Source organism: Oncorhynchus kisutch, linkage group LG6 (assembly GCF_002021735.2).
Source record: "Oncorhynchus kisutch isolate 150728-3 linkage group LG6, Okis_V2, whole genome shotgun sequence".
NCBI classification, from domain to species: Eukaryota; Metazoa; Chordata; class Actinopteri; order Salmoniformes; family Salmonidae; genus Oncorhynchus; species Oncorhynchus kisutch.
Window position 1 is genome coordinate 6,805,857 of NC_034179.2, and position 12,445 is coordinate 6,818,301.

The following is a 12,445-nucleotide window of genomic DNA, read 5'->3' on the forward strand; positions in this document are numbered from 1 at the left end:
CTCCTCTCCTCCTCCTCCTCCTCCTCCCTCCTCCCAGCCCTATACCCCATCCCTATACCCCCCCTCTGTACATGTTACTGTAGTTCTCAGGGAAGGAATTACAGTGGAAGTGTGTCCCATGGGGATGAAGAACATCAGTTTAATTATACTGCAGTGTGTCTCTGGCGAGGTGATTGGAGGAGGTCCCTACCATGATTGAGTGGCGGTTGGCAGAGAGTAGTCCCGTGCCGTACCCAGAACTCAGTCCTGCCATGGCCCCGTTGTGCGCTGCCCCGATGAGGCTGTGCATGTCTTGGTGCCCGCCGGGCATGCCCGTGGAGGGGCCGACCGCGTGACTCCGCAGCACGTGGATGGCATCGTCCAGACGCTCTAGACGGTCCTCGATACGACTCTGCTGCAGTGGGGGGAGAGGAAGGTTAAGGGTTAGAGGTCAGGGGTCATGTTGTTGATTTAAGTGCTTATAAATGTGTTATGATATCGATAGGACTCTGCTACAAGGGGGGAAGGAAAGGGGTCAGGGGTCATGTTGTTGACACAAACACTTATGAATGTGTTATGAAGTCTTACCAGAGAGTGGAGTGGTGCCTCATAGTTGGGGGAGGAGGGACCTTGTCCTCCGTTCCTGGACCATACAGCAGAACTGGCAGCTAGGAGAGGAGAGAAGGAGATGACAGAGTGAGCACAGTGACATCGACCCTTAGTTCTAGATATTAAGCCATGACCATATTAACACAGGGAGTGTGAAACAGGGTGTCTACAGCACAATCCAATTGTAACCAAGTTAGCTGAACATCAAAATTCTAGTTAGCCGAATATTAAAATGTAAGTTAGCTGAACATCAAAATTCTAGTTAGCCGAACATTAAAATGTAAGTTAGCTGAACATCAAAATTCTAGTTAGCCGAATATTAAAATGTAAGTTAGTTGAACATTTGAGAATTATGTGAATGTTCCTCAGCACTACAACTGGAAAAAAAAATTGAATCAAATTTTATTTGTCACGTACACAGTTTAGAGCAGGTATAAAAGGTGCAGCTTGACGATTGCGTGGTAGTAGCCTCAACATTACAGTAAAATAATCAGCTCCCTCAACATTACAGTAAAATAATCAGCTCCCTCAACATTACAGTAAAATACTCAGCTCCCTCAACATTACAGTTAAAATAATCAGCTCCCTCAACATTACAGTAAATACTCAGCTCCCTCAACATTACAGTAAAATAATCAGCTCCCTCAACATTACAGTAAAATAATCAGCTCCCTCAACATTACAGTAAATACTCAGCTCCCTCAACATTACAGTAAAATAATCAGCTCCCTCAACATTACAGTAAAATAATCAGCTCCCTCAACATTACAGTAAAATAATCAGCTCCCTCAACATTAGGATACACAGAACAGATAATGACCAATAGGATATATAGAACAGATAATGACCAATAGGATATATAGAACAGATAATGACCAATAGGATATACAGAACAGATAATGACCAATAGGATATACAGAACAGATAATGACCAATAGGATATACAGAACAGATAATGACCAATAGGATATACAGAACAGATAATGACCAATAGGATATACAGAACAGATAATGACCAATAGGATACACAGAACAGATAATGACCAATAGGATATACAGAACAGATAATGACCAATAGGATACACAGAACAGATAATGACCAATAGGATATACAGAACAGATAATGACCAATAGGATATACAGAACAGATAATGACCAATAGGATATACAGAACAGATAATGACCAATAGGATATACAGAACAGATAATGACCAATAGGATACACAGAACAGATAATGACCAATAGGATATATAGAACAGATAATGACCAATAGGATACACAGAACAGATAATGACCAATAGGATACACAGAACAGATAATGACCAATAGGATATACAGAACAGATAATGACCAATAGGATACACAGAACAGATAATGACCAATAGGATATACAGAACAGATAATGACCAATAGGATATACAGAACAGATAATGACCAATAGGATATATAGAACAGATAATGACCAATAGGATATACAGAACAGATAATGACCAATAGGATATACAGAACAGATAATGACCAATAGGATATACAGAACAGATAATGACCAATAGGATACACAGAACAGATAATGACCAAAAATCAAATCAAATCAAATTCAGCCACTTTAATAATGGGAATTGATGGGAAATTATGTAAATATATCACTAGCCACTTTAAACAATGCTACCTTATACAATGTTACTTACCCTACATTATTCATCTCATATGCATACGTATATACTGTACTCTATATCATCGACTGCATCCTTATGTAATACATGTATCACTAGCCACTTTAACTATGCCACTTTGTTTACATACTCATCTCATATGTTATACTGTACTCGATATCATCTACTGTATCTTGCCTATGCTGCTCTGTACCATCACTCATTCATATATCCTTATGTACATATTCTTTATCCCCTTACACTGTGTATAAGACAGTAGTTTTTTGGAATTGTTAGTTAGATTACTTGTTCGTTATTACTGCATTGTCAGAACTAGAAGCACAAGCATTTCGCTACACTCGCATTAACATCTGCTAACCATGTGTATGTGACAAATAAAATGTGATTTGATAATGACCAATAGGATATACAGAACAGATAATGACCAATAGGATACACAGAACAGATAATGACCAATAGGATACACAGAACAGATAATGACCAATAGGATATATAGAACAGATAATGACCAATAGGATATACAGAACAGATAATGACCAATAGGATACACCGAACAGATAATGACCAATAGGATATACAGAACAGATAATGACCAATAGGATATACAGAACAGATAATGACCAATAGGATATACAGAACAGATAATGACCAATAGGATATACAGAACAGATAATGACCAATAGGATATACAGAACAGATAATGACCAATAGGATATACAGAACAGATAATGACCAATAGGATATACAGAACAGATAATGACCAATAGGATCAGTATGACTGTTAGAAAGTGAATAGGGTCTTTTATAATAGAGCAGCGGTGTGTGTGTGTGTGTGTGTGTGTGTGAGAGAGAGAGAGTGTTTGAGTGTGTGCGTTTACGGGTGGTTGTGTTTGTGTGGGAGCTTGAAGGCTGGCTATGTAGAGACAGTACAAGACAGTCTCTCAGGTGCAGATCGTCTCTGAGGCGCAGGTCTGACCGCTAGGATTAGCTGTTCAAGCAGTCTGATGGCCTGGTGTTAGAAGCTGTCTCGAGACCCGATGCTGTGATACCTCATGACCAGAGCGAACAGTCTGTGGCGGAGTAGTGACCCATATAATGAAATATTAACTGTTGATAGTCAACAAGGCACGCAGAACACTGCGGATTCATAATGATATATGGCCCCCGGTCATTAAACCCTGGCTATAGAATATGGCTCTGGTTATAATGAGCTACTTGTGATCGTATGCTAAAAATGATTGCGTCGGGGGGGCCCTTTTTGCCTTTAGTGTTTACGTCGGGCTTCCCAGTCCGCCTGCATTTAGGGCCTTTACAATAACAGGCTTTTCATTTTCTCACAACGCTTTTGTCTGGATATCCCTGGTCTATACAGAACCCCTTGATCATTATCTGCTGGAGGTTGGGGAGGTGTGTGTGTGTATGTGTGTGTGTGTGTGTGTGTGTGTGTGTGTGTGTGTGTGTGTGTGTGTGTGTGTGTGTGTGTGTGTGTGTGTGTGTGTGTGTGTGTATGTGAAACTGTATTCCTGATGTAGACGATATTGTGTGCAACACCGGGTGCCTGAGAGCAGGTAGTGAACAAAAGCCTTTGATAGGCTGAGAGCTGTGTGATGTTAATCACCTCCACTTGTATGGTGTTTGTGTGTGTGTGTGTGTGTGTGTGCGTGCGTGTGCGTGTTTGTGTGTGTGTGGTGTGTGGTGTGTGTGTGTGGGCGTGTGTGTGTGTGTACTGTACACGTGTGGCAGTAGCATATCAGCGAACCAAGGACATCCTCCTCTCCTCCTCCTCCTTCTCCACGTCCACCAGATCCCCTCATCATGTTGATTAGACCTTATTATCTTGTAGCTATAATCCACATTTATACAAGCAGCCCGTTTTATCATATTATCAAGCACAATTTACATATGGTAATTAGGCCAATTATAACACGATGTATTACGAGACAACAAAGTATTACATTCCTTATTTAACATATATTTTATTCATACTAAATTCACTTGTTAATTTAAGTTTTAAAAAATAAATAATAATAATATTAATGTGTTTGTCTGTTATTCTAATAACTTTGACGCGATGGTAAACCACAATTGGGCGATTCCACGCCTGTGGGAACAGAAAATATTTTTTTTTTTTTTTTGGGGGGGGGGGGGTATCTGAGACAATTCTTACAGAGGAACTTCGTCCTTTTTACTTTTTGTATGGGGGGGGGGGGGCATGATGAAGTGTTAGGCCCGTTTGTGTTTTGCCCAATACAGACCTACACATCCTGTACCTCGGGTTGGATTACATGTGGAAGAACACATTTCAGTTGTACAACTGACTAGAGGGTGAATGGGGCAAGACAAAATATTTAAGTGCCTTTATGTGTGCTAATTCAGAGGGTGAATGGACAAGACAAAATATTTAAGTGCCTTTGAACGGGGTAATGGTAGTAGGTGCCAGGCGCTCCGGTTTGAGTGTGTCAAGAACTGCAAAGCTGCTGGGTTTTTCATGATCAACAGTTTCCAGTGTGTATCAAGAACGGTCCACCGCCCAAAAACATTCAGACAACTTGACACAACTGTGGGAAGCATTGGAGTCAACATGGGCCAGCATCCCTGAGGAACACTTTTGACACCTTGTAGAGTCCATGCCCCGTCGAATTGAGACTGTTCTGAGGGCAAAAAGGGGAGGTGCAACTCAATATTAGGAAGGTGTTCCTTAATGTTTTGTACACTCAGTGTATAATGACACCAAGATGTTGTCTGTATCATTTACAGTTCACGGATCATAGGGTCTAATGGGAGGCATGTAGAGGTATTAAAAGGCCTAAAATGTCCACTTAAATCATGAGAAAAAAAGAAAAAAAATGGTTTTGTGATACGAATGTAAAACGCATGTCAAACATCCTTCCTCCCAATGAAGAAGTTCCTAAGTGAGATTTGACGGAACAATCTGACAAACCCCAAAATATATTTTTTCCCGATCCCACGTCCAATTATTTTATGTTAGCCAGGTATTTCCTGGTGGAGACTTTAGCACTTCATGATGCTGCTGGATCAAACACACACACACGCGCGCGCACGCACGCACACACACGCACACTTTGAAATGATGGAGTGCGTTTGTAATTAAGTCTATCAGTCGATACATATGAAATATCAAACGTCGTGTAGCAACGACAATTAGAATCTAACACAGAGATTGTGAGAAACGTATTTCTCACTTTAAGGAGCACGGTAGAATTAGCATCGTTAGTCTGGTAGAACAGTAATTGGCAAAAAATTAAAAAGGACCTGGGGAGGAAAAAGGAGGAGAAGTTTGAAGAGTGTTATAACAAGAAGGAGGGAGGACTGTTAATTAGCTAGCATGATAGCATCACGGCCCAATCACACTAACAGCAGCAGTAGCTAGCTTGATAGCATCACAGCTCAATCACAACTAACAGCAGCAGTAGCTAGCATGATAGCATCACGGCCCAATCACACTAACAGCAGCAGTAGCTAGCTTGATAGCATCACAGCTCAATCACAACTAACAGCAGCAGTAGCTAGCATGATAGCATCACGGCCCAATCACACTAACAGCAGCAGTAGCTAGCATGATAGCATCACGGCCCAATCACACTAACAGCAGCAGTAGCTAGCATGATAGCATCACGGCCCAATCACACTAACAGCAGCAGTAGCTAGCTTGATAGCATCACAGCTCAATCACAACTAACAGCAGCAGTAGCTAGCATGATAGCATCACGGCCCAATCACAACTAACAGCAGCAGTAGCTAGCATGATAGCATCACGGCCCAATCACAACTAACAGCAGCAGTAGCTAGCATGATAGCATCACGGCTCAATCACAACTAACAGCAGCAGTAGCTAGCATGATAGCATCACGGCTCAATCACAACTAACAGCAGCAGTAGCTAGCATGATAGCATCAAAGCTCAATCACAACTAACAGCAGCAGTAGCTAGCACGATAGCATCACAGCTCAATCACAACTAACAGCAGCAGTAGCCAGCAACAGGCTTCATTGACACCTGGAATAGAAGTCATTGGCCATCGCCAGTGTCCCTGCCTCGAAAAGCCTACTGTAGGCCTGGTCTGTACAAGTGCCAGCACCTGTGCTCTCTCTCTCTCCTTCTTTCAATTCAATTCAATTCAATTCAAGGGCTTTATTGGCATGGGAAACATGTGTTAACATTGCCAAACCAAGTGAGGTAGATAATATACAAAAGTGAAATAAACAATAAAAATTAACAGTAAACATTACACATACTGAAGTTTCAAAACAATAAAGACATTACAAATGTCATATTATATATATATACAGTGTTCTAACAATGTACAAATGGTAAAGGACACAAGATAAAATAAATAAGCATAAATATGGGTTGTATTTACAATGGTGTTTGTTCTTCACTGGTTGCCCTTTTCTCGTGGCAACAGGTCACAAATCTTGCTGCTGTGATGGCACACTGTGGAATTTCACCCAGTAGATATGGGAGTTTTTCAAAATTGGATTTGTTTTCGAATTCTTTGTGGATCTGTGTAATCTGAGGGAAATATGTCTCTCTAATATGGTCATACATTGGGCAGGAGGTTCGGAAGTGCAGCTCAGTTTCCACCTCATTTTGTGGGCAGTGAGCACATAGCCTGTCTTCTCTTGAGAGCCATGTCTGCCTACGGCGGCCTTTCTCAATAGCAAGGCTATGCTCACTGAGTCTGTACATAGTCAAAGTCTTTCTCTCTCTCTGCTCTATGTCTGAGAGGGGTATCTCTCTCTCTTTCACTCTCTCTGCTCTCTGTCTAATTTACGGTGCTTTATTGGCATGGGAAACATATGTCAACATTGCCAAAGCAAGTGAAATAAATAATAAACTAAAGTGGAAAAAACTATAAAAAAACATAGAACATTTTACACTCACAAAGATGCAAAAGAATAAAGACATTTCAACTGTCATATTATGTATATATAGTGTTGTACTGATGTGGAAATATAAAATAAATAGATGGACTGAAAACCTACAGGACAGTAGATCTCCAGGAAGAGGGTTGGATTGTAAACCTACAGGACAGTAGATCTCCAGGAAGAGGGTTGGACTGAAAACCTACAGGACAGTAGATCTCCAGGAAGAGGGTTGGACTGTAAACCTACAGGACAGTAGATCTCCAGGAAGAGGGTTGGACTGTAAACCTACAGGACAGTAGATCTCCAGGAAGAGGGTTGGACTGTAAACCTACAGGACAGTAGATCTCCAGGAAGAGGGTTGGACTGTAAACCTACAGGACAGTAGATCTCCAGGAAGAGGGTTGGACTGAAGACCTACAGGACAGTAGATCTCCAGGAAGAGGGTTGGGCTGTAAACCTACAGGACAGTAGATCTCCAGGAAGAGGGTTGGACTGTAAACCTACAGGACAGTAGATCTCCAGGAAGAGGGTTGGACTGTAAACCTACAGGACAGTAGATCTCCAGGAAGAGGGTTGGACTGTAAACCTACAGGACAGTAGATCTCCAGGAAGAGGGTTGGACTGTAAACCTACAGGACAGTAGATCTCCAGGAAGAGGGTTGGACTGTAAACCTACAGGACCGTAGATCTCCAGGAAGAGGGTTGGACTGTAAACCTACAGGACAGTAGATCTCCAGGAAGAGGGTTGGACTGAAGACCTACAGGACAGTAGATCTCCAGGAAGAGGGTTGGACAGAAGACCTACAAGACAGTAGATCTCCAGGAAGAGGGTTGGACTGAAGACCTATAGGACAGTAGATCTCCAGGAAGAGGGTTGGGCTGATGTACATGGTCAAAGCTTTCTTTCATTTCGGGTCAGTCACAGTGGTCAGATATTCTGCCACTGTGTACTGTCTGTTTAGGACCAAATACCTTCTTTCCAGTGTGTCAAGTAGTTATCTTTTTGATTTCTCATGATTTGGTTGGGTCTAATTGTGTTGCTGTCTCTAACTCACTTCCTCATCTTCATCATCAGCTAAGAGTTAGTTAGAGTCAGAGTAGTCACTTCCTCATCCTCACCATAGTTAGAGTCAGAGTAGTCACTTCCTCATCCTCACCATAGTTAGAGTCAGAGTACTCACTTCCTCATCCTCACCTTAGTTAGAGGAGTCAGAGTACTCACTTCCTCATCCTCACCATAGTTAGAGGAGTCAGAGTACTCTCTTCCTCATCCTCACCATAGTTAGAGTCAGAGTAGTCACTTCCTCATCCTCACTATAGTTAGAGTCAGAGTAGTCACTTCCTCATCCTCACCATAGTTAGAAGAGTCAAATAAATAAGTCCGAGGGTTTTTTGTGTTATACTCTTGCCATTGGTGTGTGGTTGTATTTTAATTGTCTAATTGTCATATAAATTCAACCACTTAATCAAGGGTTAACTTACTCACGACACAACACAGAGGAGGATTGTGGGAAATCTTGAACATTATTAACGTATTATGAAGATGAAGATTTACCTGTGAGTGACGGGGGAGAGCCGACAGGGGTCGACGGGTTGGACGAGAAGCTATTGTTTGTGTGGTCTGGAGAGTAGATCTGAAACCAACAATTAAATCACAGATTTAACACGTGTGTGTGCATGCATGGCTGTGTGTGTGTGTGTGTGTGTGTGTGTGTGAGTGTGTGTGTGTACATTTTGGCCTAGGGGTGTAGGTTGAAGTGTGTGTTCTCTCCTCACCGAAGCGAGAGCCTTCCCCAGGGCGTCTCCCGTCTGAGAGCTGGTCGGTGCCCGGTTAGCTGTCACAGACACACACACACACACACACACACGAACACACATACACACACACGCACACACACACACACACACACACACACACACACACACACACACACACACACACACACACACACACACACACACACACACACACACACACACACATACACACACACACACACACACACACCACACACACACACACACACACACACACACACACACGGAATAAGAAGTGGGATTCCGTAAGTATGGATGTTATTCATTTCAATAATTCCACCTTCCCTCCTCCATCCCATAATCCCTCCATCCATTCATCTCTCTATTCATTCATCCATCCCTCTTTCCCCTGAAGGCCCTAACCCACACCCTGTCCACCCCCAGCTCCAGCTGTCACATCCTCAAGCCAAGCGTGTGTGTGTGTGTCTGTGTGTGTGTGTGTGTGTGTGTGTGTGTGTGTGTGTGTGTGTGTGTGTGTGTGTGTGTGTGTGTAGGGACAACCGAGCGTCCAGGGCAGCAAGTGAGGACCGCCTACGCCACTCTCACATTAATTGCCCCAATCACATTTTTCCCAGTTCTTTCACTGTTTCAGCGACACACGCTAACACAAGCCTCTCTCTCTCCTCTCTCACTGTGTTTAATACACACAGCATAGACTAGGGACCATCAACTAGATTCAACCGCGGGCCAATTTTTTCTTGAGCGGATGGTCAGGGGGCCCGGAACATAATTACAAATAATTTGCAGAATGCAAATTGACCAAAAGAAGCCCAAACAGATATATTTGACTAAAACAATATTTTCAAACCTTCCTTACATTTGTATGTGATCTCATGTACACTCAAAGATTAAATAAATAGGAACCGTCATGAATTTTTACACACACACGGACCAGGCGTGATGGTCTATTTCAGGGTTCTCCAACTGACGGCCAGCAGGCTGAATTTGGACCGCGGGTGATTTTATTTGGCTTCCGAAGTTTTTAGATATTTTTTCATTATTTACATAATTTTCTTATCCAGAGCAACTTACAGGAGCAATTAGGGTTAAGTGCCTTGCTCAAGGGCACGTCAATAGATGTTTCTAAATATTATACCCTTCTTGTAAACCCCCCCCAAAATATATATTTTCTCTATCAGTTTAGCCATATAATTGGCTGTAGATCTATTAGATCTGCCTTTTCTGGATGATAAGGGGTGGCAGGTAGCCTAGTGATTAGTGACCTAGTGGTTAGAGTGTAGAGGCGGCAGGTAGCCTAGTGATTAGTGACCTAGTGGTTAGTGACCTAGTGGTTAGAGTGTAGAGGCGGCAGGTAGCCTAGTGATTAGTGACCTAATGGTTAGTGACCTAGTGGTTAGAGTGTAGAGGCGGCAGGTAGCCTAGTGATTAGTGACCTAGTGGTTAGTGACCTAGTGGTTAGAGTGTCGAGGCGGCAGGTAACCTAGTGATTAGTGACCTAGTGGTTAGTGACCTAGTGGTTAGAGTGTAGAGGCGGCAGGTAGCCTAGTGATTAGTGACCTAGTGGTTAGTGACCTAGTGGTTAGAGTGTTGAGGCGGCAGGTAGCCTAGTGGTTAGAGTGTAGAGGTGGCAGGTAGCCTAGTGGTTAGAGGGTAGAGGTGGCAGGTAGCCTAGTGGTTAGAGTGTAGAGAGGTGGCAGGTAGCCTAGTGGTTAGAGTGTAGAGGCGGCAGGTAGCCTAGTGGTTAGAGTGTAGAGGAGGCAGGGTAGCCTAGTGGTTAGAGTGTAGAGGTGGCAGGGTAGCCTAGTGGTTAGAGTGTAGAGGTAGCAGGTAGCCTAGTGGTTAGAGTGTAGAGGCGGCAGGTAGCCTAGTGGTTAGAGTGTAGAGGCTGCAGGTAGCCTAGTGGTTAGAGTGTAGAGGTGGCAGGTAGCCTAGTGGTTAGAGTGTAGAGAGATGGCAGGTAGCCTAGTGGTTAGAGTGTAGAGGCGGCAGGTAGCCTAGTGGTTAGAGTGTAGAGGTGGCAGGTAGCCTAGTGGTTAGAGTGTAGAGGTGGCAGGTAGCCTAGTGGTTAGAGTGTAGAGGTGGCAGGTAGCCTAGTGGTAGAGTGTAGAGAGGTGGCAGGTAGCCTAGTGGTTAGAGTGTAGAGGCGGCAGGTAGCCTAGTGGTTAGAGTGTAGAGGTGGCAGGTAGCCTAGTGGTTAGAGTGTAGAGGCGACAGGTAGCCTAGTGGTTAGAGTGTAGAGACGGCAGGTACCCTAGTGGTTCGTAGAGGCTGCAGGTAGCCTAGTGGTTAGAGTGTAGAGGTGGCAGGTAGCCTAGTGGTTAGAGTGTAGAGGTGGAAGGTAGCCTAGTGGTTAGAGTGTAGAGGCGGCAGGTAGCCTAGTGGTTAGAGTGTAGAGGCAGCAGGTAGCCTAGTGGTTAGAGTGTAGAGGAGGCAGGTAGCCTAGTGGTTAGAGTGTAGAGGTGGAAGGTAGCCTAGTGGTTAGAGTGTAGAGGCGGCAGGGTAGCCTAGTGGTTAGAGTGTAGAGGTGGCAGGGTAGCCTAGTGGTTAGAGTGTAGAGGCGGCAGGTAGCCTAGTGGTTAGAGCGTAGAGGCGGCAGGGTAGCATAGTGGTTAGAGTGTAGAGGTGGCAGGGTAGCCTAGTGGTTAGAGTGTAGAGGCGGCAGGTAGCCTAGTGATTAGTGACCTAGGGTTAGTGACCTAGTGGTTAGAGTGTAGAGGCGGCAGGTAGCCTAGTGATTAGTGACCTAGTGGTTAGTGACCTAGTGGTTAGAGTGTCGAGGCGGCAGGTAACCTAGTGATTAGTGACCTAGTGGTTAGAGTGTAGAGGCGGCAGGTAGCCTAGTGGTTAGAGTGTAGAGGTGGCAGGTAGCCTAGTGGTTAGAGTGTAGAGGTGGCAGGTAGCCTAGTGGTTAGAGTGTAGAGGCTGCAGGTAGCCTAGTGGTTAGAGTGTAGAGGTGGCAGGTAGCCTAGTGGTTAGAGTGTAGAGAGGTGGCAGGTAGCCTAGTGGTTAGAGTGTAGAGGCAGCAGGTAGCCTAGTGGTTAGAGTGTAGAGGAGGCAGGTAGCCTAGTGGTTAGAGTGTAGAGGTGGAAGGTAGCCTAGTGGTTAGAGTGTAGAGGTGGCAGGTAGCCTAGTGGTTAGAGTGTAGAGGCGGCAGGTAGTCTAGTGGTTAGAGTGTAGAGGAGGCAGGGTAGCCTAGTGGTTAGAGTGTAGAGGCGGCAGGGTAGCCTAGTGGTTAGAGTGTAGAGGCGGCAGGTAGCCTAGTGGTTAGAGTGTAGAGGAGCAGGGTAGCCTAGTGGTTAGAGTGTAGAGGTGGCAGGGTAGCCTAGTGGTTAGAGTGTAGAGGCGGCAGGTAGCCTAGTGGTTAGAGTGTAGAGGCGGCAGGTAGCCTAGTGGTTAGAGTGTAGAGGTGGAAGGTAACCTAGAGGTTAGAGCGTTAGGCCAGTAACTGAAAGGTTGCTGGATTGAGTCCCCGAACTGACAAGGTACAAATGTGTCGTTCTGCCCCTGAACAAGGC

At 44.2% G+C, this 12,445-nt stretch overlaps 1 protein-coding gene across 7 annotated transcripts in view; it reads right to left on the reverse strand.

The window, feature by feature from the left end:
- The window catches only part of LOC109879714 (transcription factor 4), a 351,270-nt gene that overhangs the window by 30,949 nt on the left and 307,876 nt on the right, over positions 1–12,445 (reverse strand). For all 7 annotated transcript variants that reach the window (XM_031826057.1, XM_031826058.1, XM_031826059.1 and 4 more), the window contains 4 exons: positions 8,928–8,986; positions 8,707–8,785; positions 568–647; positions 191–394 (listed from right to left, as the gene is read on the reverse strand). In XM_031826057.1, the coding sequence (XP_031681917.1) occupies positions 191–394; positions 568–647; positions 8,707–8,785; positions 8,928–8,986 (422 nt within the window). The remainder of the gene's footprint in view (positions 1–190; positions 395–567; positions 648–8,706; positions 8,786–8,927; positions 8,987–12,445) is intronic.